The sequence below is a fragment of the Canis lupus genome, chromosome 13 (genome assembly GCF_003254725.2).
Source record: "Canis lupus dingo isolate Sandy chromosome 13, ASM325472v2, whole genome shotgun sequence".
Lineage (NCBI taxonomy): Eukaryota > Metazoa > Chordata > Mammalia > Carnivora > Canidae > Canis > Canis lupus.
The window spans coordinates 45011181-45038734 of NC_064255.1; the positions used below are offsets into that span (position 1 = coordinate 45011181).

The 27554-nt window shown below is 37.7% G+C and overlaps 1 protein-coding gene across 8 annotated transcripts; it reads left to right on the forward strand.

Annotated features, from left to right (window-relative positions):
- Nucleotides 1-641: 641 nt before the first annotated feature.
- OCIAD1 (OCIA domain containing 1) lies at nt 642-26866 on the forward strand. 8 transcript variants are annotated; one of them, XM_035704734.2, is made up of 10 exons: nt 953-1029; nt 2154-2192; nt 2394-2456; nt 3374-3454; nt 10858-10911; nt 16571-16618; nt 17578-17713; nt 19330-19505; nt 23570-23722; nt 26335-26866. In XM_035704734.2, the coding sequence occupies exons 3-10, from the start codon at nt 2399-2401 to the stop codon at nt 26370-26372; spliced, it is 744 nt and encodes a 247-aa protein (XP_035560627.1). In that variant the 5' UTR covers nt 953-1029; nt 2154-2192; nt 2394-2398; the 3' UTR covers nt 26373-26866. The 8 variants fall into 8 exon arrangements, with proteins under 8 accessions (XP_025291310.1, XP_025291316.1, XP_025291315.1 ...); XM_049092943.1 differs by having other exon boundaries at nt 1014-1498; XM_025435525.3 differs by lacking the exons at nt 953-1029; nt 2154-2192 and adding an exon at nt 642-869.
- Nucleotides 26867-27554: the final 688 nt, after the last annotated feature.

The window sequence follows — 27554 nt, forward strand, 5'->3', positions numbered from 1 at the left end:
CCGACTTCTAAGCTGAATGCATGGATGAACGGAGGCCGGGGCGGCGGACACCTGCTGAACCCAAGTCACGAGGCCCGCATCGGGCTAGGGGCGCTCCCACTGAGAGAGAGCCCTGAGCGCCGTCTCTGCTCAGGCGTGGGGCTTTCACCCTAACCACCCTAGGCAACAGGTGTAGTTTCCATCCTTCCAGGTGAGAAACACCTGACGCCAGGGAGCGCCGGCGCGGCCCGAGGTTCTAGAGCCAGGCGGCAGCGGGGCTCCAGACAGCAGACCCGACCCGAGTGCGCATGCTCAAGAGCCTCCGGGGCTCCAGGAATGAAGTCGACTGTGTGGAGCCCCAAACCAGAGAAATGCAAGAAAAATCGGTTCCTCTAAACAACGGGATAGAAGGGGGCTCCCGATCCGGACAGTCAGCGGGCAACGGGACGAGGCCGGAGCCCGCGGCCAAGCCTCCCGCGGCGGGCGGGGCGGGGCGCGGTCCAGGCCGCCGAGGAGCGCGCGCAGCCGCAGTGCAGCTCTCGAGCGCCGCGACCCGGGCGAGCCGCGAGGAGGGACCGGCCGAGGGGGGCGGGGCAGACGGGCGCAGGCGCAGACGCAGGCCCCCGGATTCCGCAGGGAGGGCCTGACGTCACTTCCTCCGCCGGGCCGCCAGTGCTTCCGGGTCGCGGTCCTCTGGAGCCCGTATCTGGGTGGCTTCCGGGAGGCCGAGCGTCGCTCCGCTCCCCACCCCCACCTCCGCTGCGGCGTCGCGCGCCCGCCGGCCCGCCCGCCTCCGCGCGCTGTTCTTCCTCCTTGACCCGCGTTGGGTCCCCCTCCAGGCCCGGATCCCCGCGGCTACCCGCGCCGTCGCTCGCCGCCGTCGCCCGGAGGTGGGTGAGGTGACGCGGAGAGCCGCCGTTCCGCCCCCCACCCCCATCCCCACCCCCGCCCGGCCGCCGCCTCCGCGCCCTCCGCCATCTTCCCGCCTGAGAGGGTGGGCCGGGCGCGCCCGGGGCCCGAGTGCCGCCGCGGGCGGGGACGCTGTGGCAGGTGGGGACGCGCATATTGAGGCGAGCGGTGCGGGAGACGGTCGTGGGCCGACGACGGTTCAGGATTTTTTAAAAAATTAATTTATTATTTATTTGTTGACTTTATTTTTTTTAGCTGTGCGTTGAGAGGTTAAGAGTGGCGTGGTGTGAAGGGGCCTCGTTGGCCCTGCTGCAGGGTGTCTGAGGTGGGGATACGCTCACGCTGCTTACTCCATCTTTAGGCTGGAAGCGGCCTGTCGAGCGACCTCTCCGTCCGGGAGTTCACGTGAGCCTGTTTGTCGTAGCGGGGGCTGGGCGGCGGGCAGGCCCTACGGTGGCCCGCGGGGGCCCGACCTCCTGCCCCCCGCCCCCACGCCCGTGCCCGTCGCTTGGCACGGTGCCCAGCGCTCATTCCAGGACCTACGCGGTTCTCTGACGTGTTGGCCTCAAGTCCCGAGCGAGGGGTCGGGAAGAAAAATAATAAAAAAAAAGTATGTTCTTGAATTGCGTGCATTTTTTAAATTTATTCTTAAAGATTATATTATTTATTTATCAGAGACACAGAGAGGCAGAGGCACAGGCAGAGGGAGTAGCAGGCGCCACGCAGGGAGCCCGACGTGGAACTTGATCCCGGGTCTGGGATCACACCCCCTGGTTGCAGGCGGCGCTAAACCGCTGCGTAACCGGGGCTGCCCTTTTTCTTTTTCTTTTTCTTTTTTTGCTTTTTATTTTTTTATTATTATTCTTTTAAATCGTACCTATTCGTAAGTGTCTAGGGAGCGGGGAAAGTGGAGGACACCGGATTTGCCGTCAGCTTTAGCGGCGGGGGCAGCGATGTGACGTCATTGTCCTTCAGGGTCTGTGGCGCAGTGCTTTGTGGGAAAGGCGGAGTGTCTCCGGTGGCCATTATTTGCTTCTTTGAGAACGGAAGCCCAGCAGTGAATTTCTGGGCTGTCTCTTCCGCCGTTTTGGAAAATCACGGTTATCACGCACATACTTCTGAAAGGCCCAAAATCTAGGATGACGTGAAATAATCCAGCTTTAGGAGGAGAAATAATCCATGTCTTTGATCTCTTTTTTACATCTTAATTTGACCTAGTCTGTCGATAAATAATGATAAAGGATCTATTTTCTTTTCCACTTAAGGGACCTAAGATGAGTAACCAGTTCCAAATTAGTTAACAGGTCTGTTGCTTGTTGTATTTAGGTCACTATTTTTATTAATGTCAAGTCCTCCCGATGTAGTAAGAAGTGTTTAGTTAATGATTGGTGCGTGCTTGCCTGCCCTGTTGACTAGTGATTTTACTGTACTGTGTCCTAGTTTATTTTGGTCTATCTAATGATTCCTGATACTTAAATTTTTTTGTTTTTGTTTTTTTGATGCAGGAAACATGAACGGGAGGGCTGATTTTCGAGAGCCAAATGCAGAAGTTCCAAGACCAATTCCCCGTAACTATCAAATATTTATAATTAGAAGCATGTTCAGTGTAGAAAAACTCACTGCCTTATGTGATAGTAGCTGGACTGGCTTCACCCAGGGGCTCACGTGGTTTAATGATCTGTTATCATCTTGAAATTCTTTTTTTCTTTCTTTCTTTTTTTTTTTTTTTTTTTAAGATTTGTTTATTTTAGAGCTAGCGTTGTGGGAATGGGGTAGGAGAGAGAATCCCATGTCACATACTTACTGTGCCACCCAACTCCCCACCTTGAAATTCTTAATAATTTGAACAGATGGTCCCACATTTTTTTTTAAAGATTGTATTTATTCATGAGAGACAGAGAGGGAGAGAGGCAGAGGGAGAAGCAGGCTCCATGCAGAGAGCTGGACATAGGACTCGATTCTAGGGCTCCGGGGGTCGCGTGCTGGGCTAAAGGCAGCGCTAAACCTCTGAGCCACCTGGGCTGCCCTGGTCCCACATGTTCATGTTGCCTTGGACCAAGATGCTACATTATGTAGCCAGTCCTGATAGATGGTAGCACTGACTTCTCTTTGAAGTCAAAGTTTGCTTTTTAAAAGTTACCAGCCTACTGTTTAGAGACAGACTCTTAACCATGGGGAACAAACAGGGCTGCTGGAGGGGAGGTGGGTGGGGGGATGGGGTAATGAGTGATGGGCATGAGGGAGGGTCGTGATGTGATGAGCACTGCAACCGACAAATCCCTAAATTCTAGTTTTGAAACTAATAATACACTATATGTCAACTAAATTGAATTTAATTTTTAAGAATTTGTGAGCCAGTTTCACGCATTTAAAAATTTTTTTTTAAAAATTGGGTGTGTTTTGTTAATGTTTAGACTGAATTAAATTTTTAGGCTTAGCTTTTCCATGGATATTTTAATGTTTGCCAATTTCCCTTGGTGAAAAGACATAGGGGCTGATTACATTCCAACAGAGGAAGAAAGAAGAGTCTTTGCGGAGTGCAATGACGAAAGCTTTTGGTTCAGATGTAAGTTGAATTTTCTAATCAACAAAATTTGACCTTTAGTACCTGAAATTATTGTGACATCATATAGAAAAAATTGGCACACTTTGGTGTGGTGTGGTTCTTGCTAAAAGAGGTTAAGGGAAACAAATTGTGCATAAAGTAATGATTTCTAGAACTTTATTCAAGACCATAAGTTAATTTTGTTGGTAACAGTGATAGCTAACATTTATTGAGTATACATGGATTATATAAAAACAACCCAATTAGGTTGATAACTATTAACCCTTACTTTATAAATGAAGAAATTGAAGTTTAGAGATGTTAAATGAATTACCTGGTGTTCTACAGCTGGTAAATTGTTATGTCTGGATGTGAAGCTGGGTCTGAGACAGAAGCTTGTGATTTTAAATTCTTAGACTTCTGACTATTATATGATAAAACCTAGTTAAAAAAAAAAAACCTAGTTAGTTCCCATTTTATTTTTGTGAAATATTGTTACACTGTTAGCTCCTGATTTGTGACTAGAGACCTTCTACGTGAAGATTTTTTTTTTTAAATACAGAGAATGTTGAAGGCATTAAACAATCTTACTTTTTTTTTTTAATTTTTATTTATTTATGATAGTCACAGAGAGAGAGAGAGAGAGAGAGAGGCAGAGGGAGAAGCAGGCTCAATGCACCAGGAGCCCGATGTGGGATTCGATCCCGGGTCTCCAGGATCGCGCCCTGGGCCAAAGGCAGGCGCTAAACCGTTGTGCCACCCAGGGATCCCACAATCTTACTTTTGAACGGAGTCCTGAAGCTGCTTCATGTGGTCACTACAGTCCTTTCAAATAAAGTAATTTTTTTTTTTTAAGATTTTACTTATTTTTGAGAGAGAGAGCTCTAGCCCGAGCAGGGGTGAGGGAAAGCAGAAGCAGACTCCTTGCAGAGCATTACAGCTAGGACTTGAGGTAAATGAAGAAGAATGTCAGAGAACACTTAGATGAAAGGAACAGTGAGCAAAGGCAGAGTCTACAATAACTTGATCTTTACTGGAGTCCTGAGGCTGAATTGATTGGAATAGGAATCTTCTGTTGGAAGTACAAAATAAACATAACACCAAGAAGTTAAAGATTTGATTCATAATATACTTTTGGTTCAAGGGCCAGAACAGTTGTAATTTTTTTTAAGGATTTTATTTATTTATTCATGAGAGACCTGCAGAGACAGAGGCAGAGGGAAAAGCAGGCCTCCTCTGGGGAGCCCTATGTAGGACTCGATCCCAGGACCCTGGGATCACCATCTGAGCCAAAGGCAGATGCTCAATCACTGAGCCACCCCCGTGCCCAGTTTGTAAATTTTTAAGAGGAAGCTTAGGTAGCAGTGTGCAGGATGGGTTAGAAGGATGAGAAGTTATGTTTTTTGAAGTCTGTTACGAACTTTTGGCAGCAGCTCAGGCTTGCAGTTATTGAGATATTAATCAAAGTATCATTTGGAGAACAGAAGATGGGTGGTATTGAAATATTTTTTTAAAGGATACATAGTAGGATTTTTAAATAAACAGAGTATAAGGGGTATTAACTTCAAGATATCTAGCTTAGGAAACTAGTGATGACTTTACTGGTTAAAAGATGTTTAATAGGAGTTAGAAGTTTAGTTTGGACACTTTCCTCGTGTAACATCTGATTGCAGAAGATTGGTAAGCAACTAGAGAGGAGCAAAGGTGTATGAGAAATTAGGGTTTGAGGTATAGTTGTGTTGGTGAATTCAAGGAATTGGGTGTAGAAATAAAAGTATAAAACTGGTAATATCTGTCATGTGGCTAAAATGTAGGAATAGAATACATGACAGAAGTTTGGGTAGCATGCTTGGGTAAGGCAACAAGAGGTAGGGAAAGAATCAACAGAGACCAAAAAGATAATAGGACCTTTCATAAAATCCTGGGCATTTTATCTTTCGTTCAAATATTCAGAGACTTACAGAGCTTTCAAGCTAGAGAGAACCTGAGTAAGAATTAGATGATGGTGCACATCTGCAGTGAGAATAATTCTTTTAGATCTATAGTTGTCATGGATCAGAGACCTGTAAAAAGTGTCCATGACTCATAGTTTGGGAATAATTTCTCAGGGAACTCAGTTGTACTCTGGCAACAGATAATTGATCTTTGTGGATTACCTAGAGTAGATAGATAAAACAATCTATCTACAAACAATAGATAGTGGATTACCTAGAGTAGATAGATGAAACAATCTATCTACAAACAATAGATAAAACAATAAAACAATTTTCAAGTCTATTGTTGACACAGAATTAAGAAAAAAACAAGTCTGGTGGAGAGAGGTTTGGGATCGTTGTAATGTTGGGCTTATGGCCACAAAGCTATTATGGTGTTTAGATTAATTTCTGGCTGATAAACTTATTGTGCAAGTATAACATTCTAAATAGCTAAAACAGCATTATGCTAGAAATATTGAAGGGCGGTGATCAGTAGGCAGAGCACTCATGTATCTTAGAAGTAGAACATGTAGTATATGAGCAACAGAAGCCTTAGTAACTCTGTGTATTCAAACAGATTAAATATGGGGAGCCTAGCTGGTTCATTCCGTAGAGCCTGTGACTCTTGATCTTGGGGATGTAAGTTTGAGCCACACGTTGGGTGTAGAGATTACGTAAAAATAAAATGTTTTTAAAAACCCTGGATTAATTACAAGTTTGAAAGCACACAATAAAGAGAGGTTAAAACCCAGCTTACTAGCTGTCTACCATATCTGGATTACTGGAAAATTACTGAATAACTTAGATATTACTACATTAATAAGTAATGATTACTTTTAAAACACATAGGCTAGGTGTTGCCTATTGCAGCGACATCAAACATGGAAAACAGAGAACCTTGGCTATAACCGCAGAGAACAGGCATTTTAGCATACAGTTATCAGGAGAACTAATAGTCCTGCATTAGGAAATTTTGTACGTTAACATTTACATCTTCGTATAAGGATGTGCATGCTTACGTATTTCAAATATGCAGTATGTGATGTTAACATTTATATAAATGAGTTAATGGAATACGTGTTTGGAGAGTATCATCTTACGTCCATTGTGGTTTTTTTAGATTTTATTTATTTATTTATACATGAGAGGCAGAGGGAGAGGCATAGAGAGAGGCAGTCCCCTCGCGGGGAGCCCGATGCAAGACTCTATCCCAGGACTCCAGGATCACGCCCTGGGCCAGAGGCAGGCACTCAACCGCTGAGCCACCCAGGCGTCCCATGTCCATTGATTTTTAAAAAGGTGTGATGAAAGTAGGAATGAGTAGAAAAAGTACTTACGAAGGTAATTTTTATACATTTTTTAGATCTATTAAATATATTCATCTTGGTTTAAAGTCACATTTGATCTAGAGTTTATTTAAAGTAACTTGTTTATTTCTACTTTAATTGCTTTTAATTTTAAAATGTAATTGTGAAGGGATCTTATTTTCAGTTGCTTGAAATTGTGGTCCTATGTACTAACCACAAACCGGTTCTATTTGTGCCCAAACATACAGGTAATGAAGGAATCTACATAAAAGGGTTGGGGTTAGCGTAATATGTATTAATGTTACAGTAGTTCTCAACCTCTGGAATTACTAAAAAGATACACAAATTCATATTGATTGGTTTTATGCATCATTTATAGATTTTGTGAATAGTATACATGTGTACTAACTGGTTTTCGTTTTCCTTTTAATTTTTTTCCTTTTTTTTTTTTTTTAAGATTTTATTTACTTATTCATGAGAGACCGAGAGAGAGAAGGCAGAGACACAAGCAGAGAGAGAAGCGGGCTCCATGCCGGGAGCTCATTGTGGGACTCCAGGATCAAGCCCTGGGCCAGAGGCAGGCGCTCAACCTCTGAGCCACCCAGGCGTCCCTAAAGACTTTTTTTTTAAGATTTTATTTTTATTTATTCATAAGAGACACAGAGAGAGAGAGAGAGGCAGAGACACAGGCAGAGGGAGAAGCAGGCTCCACACAGGGTGCCTGACGTGGGACCCAATCCCGGGTCTCCAGGATCAGGCCCTGGGCTGAAGGTGGTGCTAAACCACTGAGCCACCCGGGCTGCCCTAAAGATTTTATTTTTAAGTAATCTCCACCCATCATGGGGCTTGAACCCACAACCTGAAAATCAAGAGTTGCAAGCTCCACTGTCTGAGCCAGCCAGTGCCTCTGTACTAGTTGTTTTTAATGAGACAGTATAGTGAATGATGAGTATAGACTTTGGTGCCTATCTGGATCCGAATCCCAGCCCCATCACTTAGCTTTGAGATTTTGGGCAAGCACCTGCTGTCTATGCCTCAGTTTCCTTATCTATATAATGGGGATAACATTTCATGGGATTATTATGGGGATTAATTCAATTTATTTTTTTTAATTCAATTTATTTTTTAAGTATTAAGCTTTCTATATTAAATGGGTATTAGTGCTACTGTGATGGACAAAATACAAATTTCAGTTGAACACAGTTATGAATTTAAAATAGCATTTTGAAAAAAAAATAGCATTTTGTTGTTGTAAGAGTAGAGGGAATTTTAAGGAGTTTAAGGAATTTTAGGGGTCCTTGTATTGGATATGGTTCAGACCAGGGTCATGATGCAAAATAGCTTTTGGTTAACAGTATTATTGGTTTGCCTAAAGTAACATTATTTAGACTCAGATAGGAGTCACATACTGCAGTGGAAAATGCCATGGACCTGGCTGGGGGTCAGGAGACTTGGGTTTTTTTGTTTTGTTTTGTTTTTAAGATTTTATTTATTCCTGAGAAACAGAGACAGAGGCAGAGGGAGAAGCAGGCTCCCTGTGGAGAGCCCCATATGGCACTTGATCCTGGGACTCCAGGATCACTCCCTGAGCCCAAGGCAGGGGTTCAACCACTGAGCCACCCAGGTGCCCAAGAGACTTGGGTTTTAGTTCCAGCTCTACCACAAACTATCTATGTTGCTTTTAAGCACATGACTTGTTCTTTCTGAATATCCGTTTACTCTGGTTAGAATAAAGACTTGATAATCTCTGAATTTTAGTTCAGTTTTAGCATTCTCTTTTACTGTGACATGAGTTAGACTTTAGTTCTAATCCATTATCCTTTATAGCATGAAAATAAGTTGAGATTTATGCAAAGATACAGTAGTGAATGACAGAACTAGTACTAGAATTTTCTTGACCAAACTGTTACTCTCTGCATTATACCATCTTGGCCTAAGGACGAAGTGAAATGGGAACAGCATTGTCCATTGTAGAGATGGCCAACTGACTCTCGACACCTTTTATCCTTGTATGATTCTTCAGTGCTTCCATCTTGCAATCTTCAAATTAAACGGAAGGGGAAAAAATGATAAATTATATTGATGATGCTATAATGAAAAGGGACTTGTCCTTCAAAAACTTTAAGTGGTAATATGTAAAGATATTTTAACCAACCAACCTTCAAGAAAGCATTTTTCTTGCAAAAGTAAAATCCATTCATAAATAGTAGACCAAGGATTCAAATGTTGGGGTTTCTGTATATTGTGTCTGATGGCAAAGCTAATGCCCTACTCCAGAATTAGGGTTTTTAATTATGAAATCTCTAATAATAATTTGGATGTCTTATTTTAGTTCTTAAATTGCTCATATAGTCTGGACCAGCGTTGAGCAAACTATAGCCTAAGGGCAAAATCTGTTTTGTACGGCCATGAGCTAAGAATCATTTTTACATTTTTATTTTAGATGGTTGAAAAAAAAATCAAAAAGATAATATTTTGTTACATGTGAAAGTCACATGTTTATATTTTTGCATCCATAAATTTTTATTGGAACACGTCTATGTTCATTTGTTTACTATTGTCTCAATGCTTTTGCTTTAAAATGGCAATTGAGTAGATGAGGCAGAGAAACCTGTGGTCCACAGAATCTAAAATATTTACCATCTGGGTCTTTATAGAACATTTCCCAACCCCTGGTCTGAAACTGTGCAGTCCAATGTAGCAGCCACATGTAGCTATTTAAGTTTGAAATCATTCATAGCAGAAATGATACAAAGTAAAATCAGCAAAAGGGAAGGAGTGTGGGGTAAAGTCCAGAGGAGACCAGACACAGGCTTCCATAACTTCTCTGCTGGTAGAGTCACACACAAAAGGACAACTCCAGCTATGAGTTGTGATAACATGAGTGAAGTGTTATCTACCAAGGAATCTCAGTAGAGACTCAGTGCCTGGGGTTCTTCCTGGGAACTGGTGGGTCACATAGGCTCAGCCTACCAAATGCCAAAATTCCAGACTCCAAAAGAAAGCAGGTATTCAGGATAAGCTGTATTTGTTTAAGCAGTTTAGGCACAGTGAGCCACTTATCATTCAGGTCAAGTTTTATATCACTTATAGGGAACTGTTTACCAGTCATGTTCCCACACATCAGTCAAAGACCTAGTAAGGGGATCTTTTTGAGGATAGCAGCCTCAGGGCTCCTATTTTAAATCTAATGCACACTCCTTAGCCTGGGAAACATGGATACAGACTACTACCATCATCACAGAAAATTCTGTTGGACAGTACGGGTGTAGAAAACTGATTTTTAATTATGAGCTCCTTTGAGATTATGATGGAGAATTTTGAATTTTTCACTCTGGGTTAATATGTGTATATATTTTGTAGACTTTTTAAAATTAAGAATAGTTGACACACAGTGTTACATTATGTAATATTTTCACCTGGTTTTAAGGAATTCATTGGTTTAGAAGAAAAAACATTAGTATTTAAAATATATACTTGTGTATTCTTGCCCCCATCACCGTGTAATTGTGGACAAGTACTTCTTGCATTTTGGTTCACACAGTGTACCACAGAACTTTAAAGCTTGCGCTCTGGTATGAGACTGTTAGAATCTGGAACTGCCATCGAAGTAGTTATATGTCCTTGGGCAAACTACTTAACATCTCTAAGTTCCAGTTTCCTTATCTTTAGAAGGGTAGTAATTAAAGCTCTACCTTAGAGATACAGTAAAAAGTAAATGAGAAAATGTATATAAGGCTCTTGACATGGGCCATGGAATTTAGTTATTATTCATAGTGGATCTTATTGTGTATAATAATACTTCTTGCCTCTCATTAATTTATTCCCCCTTACTCTAATTCAGAAATTACTTTTGGTCCTTATTTAGTATGTTGTCTTAATTGATGATATTAGCGAATGGCTCTCTTAAAGCCAAATCTAAATAGTTCTTGAATTACATTGTTCAGTATTTGTAATAGTTTCTTAAATTTAAAATGTTTCTTTTATATTTCTGACTGTATGTAATACAGCTTTTAAAAATGAAAAAAATCTCTTAAAGATCTTAATTGTGTGACATACTGCCTAGATGATTTTACTGACACTTATGAACTCAAATTTTTTTCCTTTTGTTGATGCTGACAAGTTCTTTTTCCTCCTTTAGCTGTGCCTTTGGCTGCCACAAGTATGTTGATTACTCAAGGATTAATTAGTAAAGGTAAATATTTAAACTTGAAGTTTATTTGGCATTTTGGATATCATTATAGTTTTATATATTATTTTCCTGATTTTTAGATAAAGTATAATAATGTATCATTATACATGTCATTGATAAAGTTCTGCAACCTCAGGAGAGTTATGTCTCCATGAACCCACTGACTCAGATATACTGATTTGAGAATTTGATGTCCTCCAACACTGTAGCAACATTAACAATCTATAAGAGCAAAAAAGTAACAAAACCTGCAGAAGGTTTGTAGGAAGTAGTGACATCATCACTATCATCATTGTTACCCTAGGATCTTGTTAGAAATACAAATTCATGGGCCCCATTCCAGACCTTGTTTTTTTTTTAAATAAAAAAGATTATTTATTCATGAAAGAGAGAGAGAGAGAGGCAGAGACATAGGCAGAGGAAGAAGCAGGCTCTCCGTGGGGAGTCCAATGTGGGACTCCATCCTGGGACTCCAGGATCACGACCTGAGCGAAGGCAAATGCTCAACTGCTGAGCCCCACCCAGGCATCCCCAGACCTCCTTAATCAGGATCTTTGAGGATAGTGCTTAGGACTCTGTTTTAACAAGCTCCAGGTGATTCTTTTGCACTGGTTTAAAGATCAGTAGGTGCTGGCTCCTTAAACCAGAGCTTTGCCTTATACTAAGAGTGGTGGGACACTTTGTCCCAAATTCTCTTGGTGTGAATATTACAGTGGTTTGCTCCTACACATAACTGATTACACACAAAATAAGTGAAGCAAAAATTCCATTTTTTTAGTTACAGATATGTTGTGATAGAACGGTTTTCAGGTAAAGTGAATGAAAATGTTAGAACCTGTAACAGGACAAATTTTTCTTACAGCTAAAAATACTCCTGGCTGCTTGGTCACCATTTGGTGATTGACTTGTCATCAATGGCAGTTTATGCCTCCATGATTTAATCTACAAAAGTCATACCATGATCAACAATATTGTTCCAAAGTTTTCCTTTGTAATTGTAAGGTCTGAGCCTGGAGTAGATTTCAGTAATCCATTTTTTATTTTTAATTTTCAATTTTTCAAAGATTTTATTTGAGAGCGAGAGCGAGCTTTTGCTTGCATGTGAGTGGAGGAGGGGGCAGAGGGAGAGGGAGACAGAATCTTAAGCAGTCTCCACACCCAGTGTGGAGCCTGATGCAGGGCTCGATCTTGTGACCTTGAGATCATGACCTAAGCAAAAACCAAGAGTCGGACACTTAACTGACTGAGCCACCCCGGTGCCCTTCCAATTTTTTTTATTTTTTTATTTTTTTATTTTTTTAGAAAGGCTGAAAATGATTTAACCTGGTTTATGGAATAATGTTTATTATATAACTTTGTCCCGGTTGGTTGTTGTTACTGTTGGGATTTTGATAATTTGGAATAAAAATACAAAAAAGAACATTATTAGTTACGTAACAGTTTCCCAGGATTAAGTTGTTTTTTTTTTTTTTTTTTTTAATTGTTAAATTGTACTGGGTATTTGTTTTGGATGTAGTATTCTAATAAAGTCAGTCTCAAAAAAAGAAATTGGAAGACTTTAGAAAAGGAATTCAGAATCCACCAAAACATTTTGAAGATTTTATTTCTTCATGAGAGACACACAGAGAGACAGGCAGAGGGAGAAGCAGGCTCCCTTCAGGGAGCCCGATGTGGGACTCGATCCCAGAACCCCAGCTTTGAGATCTTAGCTAAAGGCGGACGCTCAGCCTCTGAGCCACCCAGGCATCCCAAGTCATTTTGCATTTAATCAAAATGCCTGGTATTTTGTATACACATTCATCCACAATGTGTCATACTTAACATAGTCTTAGCTCCATCACTACTTGTTCCCATTCTTTCAGAACATTTAAACATGCCCAGGTCTGTTCTAACTTGAGAACACAAAAAAGAAAAATCTTCCCTCACATCCCTTTTCAACTGTCGTCAGCTGTCTTGCATTTGAAGCCAGACTTCACAAATGAGTACTTCACTTTTTACTTCTTTTAACCCAATACAGTCTGTGTAAAGAGATTATGCATATGTTCTGACATTTACCAGAACTTTAAAAGGTTACTAGCACAACCTCCTTGTTGCTTAAGTTCGATGGGCAGTTTTTGTTCTTGATGGATGTTGGACTTTAACCAATCTTTGAAACAGTTCTCTTCCTCTGGTTTCCGTGACAGCGTATTCGGATTTTTCTCCTGCCTCTGGCAACTCCATTTTTTCATGTTTTTTGAGTGTCTGATAGATATTATACACTGTTTTTGGTTGATAGCACTAGAAGACAAAAATTCATGACCTGTTGGTACTTGTATTTTAATGTGGGTTTTCATCTTCCACTTGTTCTTCAGAGTTCTACTTTGATTCTTAGTCTTCAGTCTGTGGAAACTATTACCCAACGATAATGTCGCCTTCAGTGACCATTTCGTGCTCTAAAACCCCCACGATTATCCCTAGCCTACGTATCTGCTCCAGAACCATATTCTGCATATCTTCAGATGAATGGCCCTCACAGGCTCTTCAGAATGACTTACTTGATCTCAAGCCGAGTCCATTTCCCCCCAAACCAGTTTCTCCATTGTCCCCATGTCTGAATGGTATCACTCTTCATTCAAGAAACTGAGGCATTCTCCTTAACTTCTGACCCTTATTTGCCTTACCCAGTGAATGTTCATTCTAGTCCAGCTCTTAAATATCTCTGTAAACTATTTCTGTCTACACTACCACTGTAATTAATGCAGCCGTCTGTTGCCAAGAGTATTGAATTAGCCTTCAACAAGTCTGTTTGCCTCTATTCTTGCTACTTCCCCCTTAGGAAACAGGCTATCTCTGGCACTGATCAGAGGGCAAAACTAAAAACTCTGAGGGATAAAGAAAACATCATGTTTACTGTTACGTTTCTACTTTGTAGTGTTTGTTGTAAATGGTCTGTGACTATTTGGGACAGAATGAAGGAATAGTTCTTTTGTATGAAAGTAGGTATTATCGTCTTCTCATCTTAGTTGTATAACTAAAGCTAATAGCATAACTTGTTTTTATATTTCATATACATGAAATCCTACAATTAAACATTCTTTTGTATACGTTATAAGATTCATCCAGTGGTGAAAGCTAAATGAAAGAATATATCCTGTCCATAAAATGAAAAACTAAATATTGTCAATATGGCAATTTCCATAACCAGTGGTATGGTGGAATTGGCTTGTATCACTTCCAAAAAGCTGATTGTTAAATTTTCAAGAACTTGGCAAGCCAGTGTTTAATCCCTCGGTAGCTCGAAATAGGTCTGGTGCAAGTATTTTCTCCACAGAAATTGACCAGTGTTACAAATCTGGGATTTTTATTTGGAGAGCTGGTTTTTGAGCATGTCACTAGATTAATCCACACTGATGCCTGTAATTGTAGATTGTATATTCTTCTTGCCGTATAGTTTTCTGTTGTGTATATACGACAGCAGTTTTATCCATCCTGTTGTATGTTGGCAATTGGGTAATTTCCAGTTTTGACTATTACAAATGTTCTGTGCGTACAGCATCTTTCAGTAGACATTTTGCTGGGTCATAGTTTATGTATATTTTTAGCTACTGCCAAACTTTCTAAATTGTTTGGACTCATTTATACTCTCAGATCAATGTATTAGTAGTTATGTTTGTGTTACATTAGCTCCAACACTTAATCTTTTCATGTCCCTTGAACTTTTAGCCATTGTGGTGAGGAAACAGTAATACTGATTGCATTGTGATTTTAAGTTACATCTCCCTAATGAAGTTGAGGACCTTTTCTTTTGTTTATAGCTCACTTAAATATATTCTTTTTTGGTGAAGTATCTGTCCAAGTCTGTTGTCCATTTTTTCCATTGGATTGTCTTTTTCTATTGGTTTTGTGAGGGTTTTCTATGTCTTCTAGAAGTGAGTCTTGTTAGATATATGTATTGTGATTACTTTTTCCCACTGATTAACTGTAGTTCTTAATATGATAGAGTCTGATTTATCATGAGGGCGTTTTGTGCTCCGAGATCTTTGTCTGTTAAAAGGATGCAAAGAATCTCTTTTTTTTTTCTATAAGCTTTGTTTTTTCTTTCATACTTAAATTTTCAAGTCATTTGGAATGGTTTTTGAATACAGGCATATCTCGTTTTATTGTGCTTCACTTTATTGTGCTTCACAGTGCTTATGGCAACTCTGCTTTGAACAGGTCTCATTGGCACCATTTTTTTCAACAACATTTGCTCAGTTTTGTGTCTCTGTGACACATTTTGGCAATTCTCAGAATCTTTCAAACGTTCTCAACATTTGTGATGGTGATCTGTGATCGATCAGTGATTACAACTCTAAAAGCTCAGATGATGGTTAGCATTTTTTAGCAATAAATATTTAATGTATGTATATCTTATTTTTTAAACATAATGCCATTGCACACTTAATACATAACTTTTATATGTGCTGGGAAACAGAAAAATTCATTTGACTTCCTTTATTGTGATTCTCCCTTTACTGTGGTGCCATTGAACTGAACGTGCAATATTTCTGAGGTGTGCCTGTGTTGTATGAGATAGGACTAAGGTACATTTTTCCCCCCATTATGGAAATGAAGGTGACCCAGCACCATACTTTGAAAGGATTGTCAGTGTTCACTGCATGCAGTGTTGCCTTTATCATGTCTATGTGTGGATCTTTTTCTCGACTCTCTTCTGGTTTTGATCAGTTTATCTACTCTTGTCCTTACAACTGTCTTGATTACTACAGTTTTTATTATAGATCTTGATATTTGTTGGTAGTCAGTTTTCCAGTTTTGTTTTTCAATATTCCCTTTGTTCTCAGTTCTTTGTGTTTCCACATGATTTGTAGAATAAGTTTTTCAACTTTTAGGAACACTTTCTTTGATTTTTAATTGGGATTGCATTGAATTTATAGATGAATTTATGGAAATTGCCATATTGACAATATTTAGTTTTTCATTTTATGGACATGGATATATTCCTCCATTTAGCTTTCAGTTGTCTCAGTAAGTTTTGTAGTTTTCAGTGTATAAATCTTTCATATTTTTCATTAGATTACTTCCTGGTTCTTTGATTTTTTTTTTGGTGCTGTAATTTGTATCTTTCAAAAAAGTTTGGTCTGTTTCTGGTATGTAGAAATCATACATATTTTTCATATTGACTTTGTATCAAGTGATCTTGCTAAATTCTTCAAAGAGATTCTAGAGTCTTTTATATTTTCTTCATATTTCTATTGATGTTGAATTTATTTGGTTCTCTCATTTATTTCTTTAAAGATTTTACTTATTTGAGAGCATGCATGCACGCACAAGTGGGTCGCGGCAGAGGGAGAAGCAGACTTCCCGTTGAGCAGGGAGCCCATTGTAGGATTCAGTCCCAGAACTCTGGGATCATGACTTGAGCCGAAAGCAGACACTTCACCAACTGAGCCACCTAAGCACCTAACTTTTTAAAAACTGCTTTTGTCTCACAGAAGAGACTAGATTATGACTCACCGAAATAGTTTTCTTGCATTTTTTACCACAGTTTGTGTCATTGTCTTACATACCTTTAGCATAAATTTGGCATAACCCTATTTTATTTTAATAACAGCTAAAGCATATTAATTATATAAATGTGTCTGTTCTAACAATGTGACTCAGAAATATATACTCTTATCTTTAGGAATCCTTTCAAGTCATCCCAAATATGGTTCCATCCCTAAACTAATATGTAAGTATGGACAACACTAGTTTTCTTACCTAAGTAAAATAGTTTTAGTAAATGTTTTGTCATGCCCAACTCATAACAGTTTTTGATTATTTGTTTTGACCAGCTTATTTAAGCTTTTCATTAAATGGACTAGTTGACTACTTGGGCATTTTATTGTTAGGATTAAGAATTATAAAGTATTTGAAAGAGGATTTTTTTTCTTTTACAATATAATAAAATTAATCTGTAAAGATACATAGTATTTTAAAATAAATTCTCTGGTTTATGAGGAAAGAAAATAGTCCAGATATATTGATTAATCAAAGTAAAATGTCTTTTAAAATTAAGTCTAACTTTAAAAAATCTCTTTACGTTTTAAAATGTAAGTAAGCATAATTTATATATTATAGTATGGTTTATAGGAAGGACGCTAAATTGCTTTAAAAAAGAACACTCCAGTCTTTCTATGAATCTTTCCAAGTTAGTCTCTTTTTTTTTTTCCAAGTTAGTCTCTTTTATATTGGAAATAAACACATAAGACAACAGTAGCTACATTTATATACCACTTCATAATTCATTACTTTAAGGGATTTCTTGCACGTAGTTTTAAAAAGTGTTATGAAATTAGCTGGGTAAATAGTATGGATTCCCATTTTATAGGAAAAGAAATGACCTGAAATCCCCATGACTAGGCTAGAACTCTCTTTTGAGTCTCCATTCCATTATACCTTTACCACATCTTTCCTGTCTGTACTAATAATTAGTAAAGTGGAATTTATGTATCATGTTGCTGTTTTATTTTGGATTATTTTGTTTTGTGAAAGTGAATTAGATCTACAGAATCTGTGTTTTAAGATCACATTTCTTTCTTTTTTTTTTTTTTTTTAAGATCACATTTCTTAAAAAGTATCCTTTTAGGAAAGATTTTTATTTAAATGGGCACACTGAGTAACATTTTTTGTTTGTTTTTTACAAATAAGTTGCTTGTATCATGGGATACTTTGCTGGAAAGCTTTCTTACGTGAAAACTTGCCAAGAGAAGTTCAAAAATCTGGAGAATTCCCCTCTTGGAGAAGCTTTACGCTCAGGACAGGCCCGGCGATCTTCACCATCTGGGTAGGCCAAATTCTTTTTTTTATTGAAGGTTTTTAATTTTAGCTTAAAAAAAAAATTGTAACTGGATATTGCTATGATTTAGGGCATGAAACATTATGTAACCTGAAGGATCATTGGAAACTTGCCGTTTTGCAGCAAGCTAAAGCTATTTTATTTTTAAAAGTGGATTAAAATTTGTCTACCTTTGTTTTATTTTTATTTATTTATTTGAGTAAACTCTGCCCACAACTTGGGGCTTGAACTCAGGACCCCAAGATCAAAAGCCGCCATGCTGTACCAACTGAGCAAGCCAGGTTGCCTCTACCTTTGTTTTATTTTTTTTTATTTTTATTTTTTTAAATTTTTATTTATTTATGATAGTCACACAGAGAGAGAGAGAGGCAGAGACACAGGCAGAGGGAGGAGCAGGCTCCATGCACTGGGAGCCCGATGTGGGATTCGATCCCAGGTCTCCAGGATCGCGCCCTGGGCCAAAGACAGGCTCTAAACCGCTGCGCCACCCAGGGATCCCCTCTACTTTTGTTTTAAATACAGAATCACATCCTGTTGCGAGCATTTATACTAGGATTTTAATTTGGCAAACACCTTTGATTACTATATTTTGGACTTTTGAATTTCCAAATTTTAGCAGTCTCATTTCTTAACAAATTTCAACTTTTTAATCCTGTTGTTTAAAATACTAGGGAAATTATCTAAGTATATAGTATATTGTTTTAATTATCTAAGTATAAATAAATGAATCTGTCCACCTGGATAGGTAGATAACTAATAATGTAATTAAGTATAATTAGTTGATAAATTATTATAAGTGGTAAGCCCCATGAAAGCTAGTATTTCATATCTGCTTTATCAAAATAGCATTTACGGCCTGCTAGCTGTGGAAGTAACTTCCCAGTTAATGTGGGAACTGGACACATTTTTCATTTGAAATACTTTATTCTTTGCAAGTACTTTTTTAAAAGATTTTATTTATTTTAGAGAGTGAGAGAGACCATACATGAGCAGGGAGGGAGAAGGAGGGGAAAAGAATTTTAAGCATGGGACTCTGTTCCATGACCCTGAGAGTTGGACACTTAACTGATGGAGCTACCCAGGCACCCCTCCAAGGACTTTAAACACATTAAAATGATCTCTGAAGTAGGGCGCCTGGGTGGTTTAGTTGGTTAAGGAGTTGATTCTTGATTTTGCTTCAGGTCACGATCTCAGGGATGTGACATTAAGTCCTGCATTGGGAATCCCTGCTCAGTGGGGAGTCTGCTTGAGGTGTCCCTCCCCTGCCCCTCCCCACTGGCAGATTCTCTCTCTCTCTCTCTCTCTCTCTCTCTCTTTCTCAAGTAAATCTTTTAAGAAAATGATCTCTGAAGCTTAGGAATTAGAAAATTGAATATACACTTTTCTTCTGTATTAAGGGTGATCGTTTTTAAGTTGTATAAATGGGTCAAAATATTTTTAAAATTTTTGTGGCAGAGAAAAACAGATTTCATTTAATTGTAATAAGTAACAATGTTAAAGTTACATAATTCCTTTAAAAAGTAAGATAACTAGTTTTCATACCAGAACACTTTTTTTTAGGGTATAGGCAATAATTTGCATTTCGTATACAATATGATTTACAGGCACTATTCTCAGAAGTCAAAATATGACTCAAATGTGAGTGGTCATTCATCTTTTGTGACGTCTCCAGCAGCAGACGACCTAGAAAAAGAGATGCTTCCTCATTATGAGCCAATTCCATTCAGTGCTTCTATGAATGAATCTACTCCCACTGGTATTACTGATCATATTGCCCAAGGTAGAAACTTCTCTTGAAATGAATTTCAGCATTTTATGGTCCAACGTATGTATAAACTTTATTGATGACTTTTTCTTCTGGATATCACCTGTATGTTTCACCATCAGCCTAAACTCAGCATGTTTGTTCATTTGTTTCTTCATTCATTTAACATTTTATGACGTCCAGTAGGTGTCAGGCACTCAGCTAGGTTTGGAAGAAGTACAAATGAATGAGACCTGGTTCTTGTCCTTGAGAAACTCTCTTAGACTGCTAGAAGATATAGAAATATAAGGAAAAATTGCTAATGTGTCTTATTAATTGAAAATACTAACAAAGTTAGTGATTATAGCAAAGAAGTGATAAATTGGACCTTGGGGAAGCTTCAGAGAGGTTACACTTGTTAGGCTGGTCTTAAAGGCTTTCGGCTTCTTTGTCTATAATATGAGAAAAATAATAATTACCTGCCTTACAGAACTGTTGTCAAGTGAGAAAATCCATGTGAAAATGCTTTGTGAAGTTTGTGTAAATACTAGCTTTGAAGATCACAGAATGTAAGTGCAACAACATCAACTTTGGATTAAGGCCTGGATTTGAAAGAATGACATTTGCTAGCTATGTGACTTTAGGCAGGTAATACCTTGTGATCCCTTTAGTTTCTTGATCTCTCCTCTCTTAAAGAACTTTGGGAGTGAGATGAAATAATCAGAGGTAATGCCTGTCAAGTCATAGGCTCTCAATAGTTGTTTCCTTCCTTTGTTTTTTCAGTCTAATTTGGGGTGACAAGTGAAGAATTAAGAAGTACAATTTGAAAAAAAAAAAAAAAAGAAGTACAATTTGCAGTTCCTTATCTAAAAATCCTAAAAACCAAAAAGCTTTGACAACCACAAACTTTATTTTTTATTTTTTTTTAATTCATTTTTTATAACCTGCAGCTTGAACACCCGACCCCAAGATAGGAGTTGCACGCTCTACCAACTGAGCCAGCCAGCCACCCCTCCAAAGCTCTTTTCTTTTTACAGTTAAACTGATGATCACATCTGACTTAACTGATTTCAAACCCTGACCTAAACTGACATGGCTATTTATCTTTATCTTAATATGATTATTGCTGCTTCAGACCTCTGAATGGTTAGATATTAAGTAAAATACGGGCTATATACTATGACCTCTTTCTAAAATCTGAGAAACTGAATTTTGAAACATTTCTGACTAGAGTTTTGGATAAGGAATTGTGGATAGAATATTCTTCGAAAATGTTGGCTTTAATGCAAACACCATAAACCAGTAACTATGAGGAACAAACAAGATTAAAGGAACATTTGGGCTTTTGCTGTTTATGAAGGGAAAGATTTCGATCTAGGTGTAGCTTAAAGGGAAGGAATGGAAACAGTGGGGAGAAATTGATTATAGGTCAGTTCAGGTTCTAGAGGTTGTAGAAGGGGTTCTAGGTAGGTTAGAAAGTAAAGCAGCCACTAAATGTATATGGCTATTTAAATTAATTAAAATTTAAATCAGATGGAAAATTCAATTCCTCAGTTGCTTTGTAGCACTTCAATTGTTCACTAGCCACATGTGCTAGTGGCTACTCTGTTGGAATGATTGCAGATAAAGAACATTCTCATTGCAGAAAATGATATTGGACAGCATTGCCTTAGAGCAAGTTGGAGTGGGGACAGTGAGGATGAACATTTTGGAAAGGAAGAAACAGAAGAGAATGGAAATTAAAGTAGACAGACATTCCTAAGTGGATGAAAGGTGTTGAGTCTTGACACCACCCCCCCTCCCCTTTTGGAAACCAAGACCTTCCAGTTAGTCAGAAAGGGAAGGAGGTAGGAGGCAGGTTAGGCAAGAGTGGTTAGTTATTTTATCTTCAAAGGCAGCTGTTCTTACTTCTCACTGCAGCTCTCATTTGCCTACTCAAGTTCAAATCCGTTCTTGTATTCTAGTCATGCATCACTTCTTCCCTTGTAATTTCATCTTTCTTCCATTTGCATTAGAAAATTCCATTCCATGTTGCACAATTCCTTTTCCAAATAAAAGCAGAGACAAAAAGCCCCTTGGTATCTGCCCACAGACTACAGCAAGGCCCATATTTTAATATATTTTATGTCCTCAAGAGCAGCCATCTATTCATCCACTGCTCTGCTTTCTCAACCCTTTTTCTAAGTCAAGATTGTGCTCTTTGACTACCTTCTACATGGGCCAGTTCTGGCCTCCCCTGCTTTGCCCCAACTGCCGTTCTCTCTTAGCAGGATGCTCTCCCCTTTTGTGAAAGTCTTGTTTGCCCTATTTGGTTCTGCTTCCTTTTCCCAGGAATTGAGTTATTAATCTTTCAAAGTAGAAAGCGCTCCTTCATTGTGTTAGGAGATTTATCATAGGTAGTTTATTATAGTTAGATTTAAATCAATGCTGTTTTATATTTTATTCCTTCCAGCTCTTTATAACCTTCCCTAAGTAGTAAATCATGCTCCCTACACAATGCAGAATATTTTCATTGGGCTTTGTAAAGTGGAAAAAATTCTCCCTAATCTTCTGATTTATGTTTCCATTATTTGTCACAGCATTTTGGAACCAAGAAGTATTTTTCTTTTCAGTGAGATAAAGCATTAGACCTGGAAGGAACTTTAGAGATAGATCATCTGGGCAGACTTTTGTATTTCACAATTGAAAAAACCAAGATTCAAAGAAGTTTAGTGATTTGCCCAAGGACGTTCACGGATTGTTGGCAAAGTGCAAATGAGAATTTAGGGTTCCTAACGAATAATCTAGGACACACCGTTTCCTTCAGAATTGTAAAAATATCATTGTGGTGAAGGGAAATGAGTTTCATAATTACTACTAATGAAATGTGAGTGCTTTTTATTTTTATTTTTATTTTATTTTATTTTTTTTTGCGAGTGCTTTTTAAACCCAATATATGGCTATAATATTTTTCTTTGCATTCTTTTTTTAGCAAAAACTTAGTTTTCAAGAATGGTATACTCTAATTAGAAATGTATTACTTGGTGTCAGTGCAGTATACTTTGTAGCAAAATAAAAGGTTATGCTTGAAAACATTTAACATGTTATTATAGTGGTTTGAAAATTCTGATTATTCACTGGGACCTTACTGTAGAGTTCGAAAATACCACTTATAAAAACTGCTTTTTAAAAAATTATTTTAATTAATATGATTATATTAACAAAATAATATGCCCAATTTGTATGTAAAAACCTCTTTGAGAAATACTACTTCTGGAGTAGTATATAAGATTTGTAAGTTAAGTAGTTGACGGAATGTTAGGTTAGCATGAGTTCATTTCTTTGGGCTTTTTTTTTTACTGGTTATACATTTTGTAAACTGATACTTGCTTCTTCCTTCTAGTAGTAAGAGTAACCACTTATCTATTTTTACATCAGTACTTAACTCTTTGATGATACATGATGCTACCTTGACTTTGGGAGAGATAAAGAATAAATGCTGGTTCCCCGGCCAAAATGATCATTGCCACTTTTTTCTACCTCAGTATTGCTCCGTTATACCTGAGTAAAAATGATGCCTGTGGTGATCAAAGGCTGTGTTTTATACTTTTCAACAGCTATTTTCAAGTGTGTTTAAGCATAAAGATATTCTTTAATAGTTATTTGTGTATAGCCTCTGGTTATAGGAACATTCAACTATGGAAATACTACTAAGTAAAATATATACACTGTCAAGTTTTGTTCCATTGTCCCTAGTAGGATATATTTCTAATTATATAAGCATTATGAATAATTTTCTAGTTTAAAACACTAGCATTATAGTGAGTATAAACTGCGTTGATATATATTACAATATCCATTCTTCTGGCCATGGTTACCTTTTAATTTTTTATGTTGATTTTAAATTTTAGAAATAAAAGCTTAAAAGTGTAAGAGAAAGGCAGTTTTTGTTTTGTAATTATCTTGGGGAAAATCTGGTACCTTTGGAATGGTGGTAATGATTTGGTCTTTCATTTTACTTTATTCTGTTTTATTGTAGGTAAGAAGCATTTATAAAACTTACTTACTTTGGGTTTACTCAAATCCTTTTATCACCATTTATTAACTGTTTGTTGTTTTAGGACCTGATCCCAACCCTGAAGAAAGTCCTAAAAGAAAAAATATTACATATGAGGAATTAAGGAATAAGAACAGAGAGTCATATGAAGTAACTTTAACACATAAGACTGACCCCTCAGTCAGGCCTATGCAGGAAAGAGTGCCAAAAAAAGAAGGTATGGTAGTTTAGTCTGAAATCACTTTACTCTCTAGGGTTGGAAACTGCAGCATTAGTTAAAAATGTTAATTATACTAATATGTGATTTAATTCCTCAAGCAATTAACCAAAATAACATTTTTTTTAAAAGACTAGTTCTGTCACAATTACCAGTTTTTCCTTTTCTAAGGTATTTCAAAGACCATTTTGTGTTAGAAAATAATCAAGTCCAAAAAAAAAATAAATAAATAATCAAGTCCAAATAGTGGCATGACTTAAGACAGTAGGACTACTTTTAATACATTGTAGAAATTATAAATCCATTTGAATATTTTCTTTTATCAGGAGTCACTTTGGGATGTAGTAAGTGTTTTTTAAGCGATGCATCAATTGCATAAAACCAGATCTGATTGCCGAGGTGTATAATAGGCTGTAATGCCACTTTGAGCAGAGCGAGAGAATCCTGATTGAGTAATGAAATTGATTGTCTCATATGTTTTGTGAAATTGAAATAGAGTTATATGCATTACATACCAGCTTTTAGGGCACTTCCAAGAGAGGAGTTTGACCTTTTTTTCAGTAGTACTTTTGCTCTATAATTAATTACAAATTGAAAAATCACAGTTTGTGTTCATTCCTTTTGGAATAGCTATACATTAACCAAAGGAAATTTTCTGACACAGAAGTTTACCCCTAATAAAAGAAGGCATTTGGAACGGGTACATACCTGTTTGTGTAGAATTTTATGATGTCTTTTTTGAGGAATTTTAGAGAATCATTGTTTAAGGTTTTCTAGTTATTACTTTAAAAAAAAAGAAGTGGAAGGAAGAGGTCCTTGGTACCTTCTTGAGAGTCCTATGCCAACAGAAAATGCAAAAATACATAAAAACCTTGCATATTTTTTATTTTGGTCTTTTAGAATCTTTCTAATCGTTAGTGGTTGGTTCATTTAGAATTCTGTTTTATAACAATTATGGATAATACCGCTGCCATTAATGTTTAAAAATCCAGCTTTAAAATAGATTTGTAATAAAAAATACTGGATGTTTTTCGTTAATAATTAACCTTTAGCATAAACGTTTTGCATTTGGTGGCCATTAGTTTGTAATATGCAGACTTACTGGTACATTGTTCCACTAATTTGAGGATTTAGACTGTAAGCTCCATAAGGGGCAGGCAGTAGCATTTCTCTCATTTTTGTAATCTTTTCTGTTACATGTCTGCATGGCTTAGTACTCTGCGCTGATGTAGCAGATATGAAGTGTTTTGGTTGGGCCTCAGTTATAAAGGTTAACAAAAGGAAATGAGGTAGATCTTTAGCATTTGCTGGGTTTTGACATTTGTGGTTTTGACTGAACAGTCGTAAAGTTCTGTTACATGACACAGTAATGTGAAATAATTTTTTTCTTCTTCCTCAAGAGAGCTGATTTTTTTTGCGTGTGCTTTCTATAATTTAAAGAAAAAAGTTATGAAATAGTTTGAGTGATTATTTTTTTTAGAATGTTCTATTTTGGAATTGACAGAAAATTTGACATTAGTACAGTGTAGATTCACTTGGTCAGAAAGTGTCAGAGTTTTCAGCTTTAGTTTGTGTCGATTGTGTTGGTTGACATTCTGTGTTTGCTGACATTTATCAAAGCTAGAAATTAAGACTGAGAAATCCCCAAAACATAAACATATTATCAATTAGCCATCAGGGCAATGATGGCAGTGCACATGATAACAGCTTCTAAAAGACTATCTTAAAAATAAATAAAAATAAATAAATAAAAGACTATCTTAGACTCACAAGGGGATGAAAACTAGGGGAAAAGGCAAAATAGGAGAAAAGTATATAATATCTTAGTAAATAATGAAATAGTTAGACTTAAACAGTCTCTCTGAAAGAATCTTGGGGAAGGAGTCCCTGGTCCATACTTTGGTAACCGCTCCTTTATGTCTTATATGAACATTCGAGTCTTCCGAAGAGTTGTAATCCGCAAGTGAAGGCTATGTAGAAGAGAGGTTGAAAGTAAAAGAGTAAAGAAGACAAAAGAGCCTATTTCAAAATGTAATTTTATGTAAAATGCAGGGATATTGGAAACCCATTTCCTTATATAGTATTAACAGCTCGTGGGGGAGAAGAATGAATTAACTACAACCTGAAGACTTGATCATTTCTGTTATGGTGTTTTTTGTGAAAAACAAAATTCAAATGCTTGTTACTATTTTTTATTTCCTGGTAATTTTTTCTTTTTTGATATGTGCTATATAATATATACCACAGTATGGTGAAGTTGTAAAGATATGTCCGTGCTTTGGACCTAAACAGACCTGTATTCAGAGTTCAGTTCTATTTGCTTTATTAGGCTGGTACCTTGGGCAAGTTACTAATCTGATTTCTCACCCTTAAAATGGGGATTGTGTTTACTTTATAAGGTTGTTATGAGGATCAAATACTTAGGTAAAGTTTCTGATAGAGTGCATCATTACTTATATCCAACCTTCAGTTCACAAAAGTCTCACTAGCCCCTTATGTGCATTTGTTGGAAATGAGAGAGAAACATGGTTTTCATCATACTAGCAAATTTAGAATAGTATCTTTCACTTACTACTATTTGGAATCATCAATTATTTGTGCTTTTTTCCTAGTCAAAGTAAACAAATATGGAGATACTTGGGATGAGTGAAAAATTGCATCATTGGACCTACTGAAGGAGTTTCAATATCCAGCTTCATCTAGGTGGTCATGAATATCTGCATGCTTTGAGCTCAGCAGCAGTCTTCATAAACACATTTAAAACTAGAACCTGGGTTCTTGTGGTTTGGCTTATTAAAATGATGTTTAAAAACAGACTTTAATGTGAATATTGTGTGGATGTATTCACCTTGAGGAACTATAGGAATGATGGTATTATACCATGATCACATACAGTTTGTGAAATCATTTTTAAGTTACAGGGTAAGGATGCTTTTATGAAACTGTAAAGAGATTGTAATACTCTAGATCAGCATATATTGAAGATACAGATCTGCATGTTGAATGGGGGGGTGGGGGGAGCAAGTGTAATTTTAAGTGTTAAGCTTCACATCCAAAAACTATTAAAAAGCCTTTCTCCAGTGTTTGCTGTATTCACTTATTAATGTTTATGATAAATAAAATATAAAGGAACATGCATCTTCATTGATTTCATGGTGTTACTGTTTGTAATCTCTGTATAAGTGGTGTTTTGTAGGGATAGGGAATTTGGTCAGATTGTGACTCCTGTAAATAAACATAGTAAATAGTTCAACACCTTAAAGCAGTGGTTGTATTTGAAAAATTTGCAGATTCCACACCTTCATTATTACCTAATGTTTGTTTCTGGTTCAGGTGAATGGGAAATGAAATTAGTTTCCTCTGAAGTCTACTTACTCACGTTGCCCGCCTACCAGAAACCTGGCAAACCAGTTATTGTAAATCCCCAAACTTGGTGGCTTAACAGTGGTCATGTTTTACCTCCGTTTTCTCTGTGGGTCCTGATTAAGGAAGGACTCAGCTGACTGATGCGGCTGTGTCTGAGGTCCTCCAGGTGCTAGATGCTTCCTACAGCAGGGAACTAGAGCAGCTGGGGTCTCGCCAGGGCATCTCTCCCTTCATTTGATTTCAGGACCTTGCCGTGACCCTTGGGTGGGTTTGTGGGCTCCTCACAACACGGTGTGCTCAGGACAGACTGTTCATGCGACTACTTAAGGCTCTAATGGTCCAGCAACAAGTCAGAAGCTGCATTGCCTTTTATCTCTGACCTGGCCTCAGTCCTATAGCATCACTCCTTCACCAGCCTGCCTATCAAAGGGCAGAAACCTAAGACTCCCACTTAGTCACATTTTTA

What these genes read in the sequence shown, in the direction of transcription:
- OCIAD1 (XM_025435525.3), top strand. Translation starts at nt 2,399, where the DNA reads ATGAACGGGAGGGCTGATTTTCGAGAGCCAAATGCAGAAGTTCCAAGA. An exon ending in TTCCATCCCTAAACTAATAT is followed by an intron (nt 16,619 to 17,577) that starts GTAAGTATGGAC and finishes TTTACAAATAAG; the next exon opens with TTGCTTGTATCATGGGATAC. An exon ending in TACTGATCATATTGCCCAAG is followed by an intron (nt 19,506 to 23,569) that starts GTAGAAACTTCT and finishes TTGTTGTTTTAG; the next exon opens with GACCTGATCCCAACCCTGAA.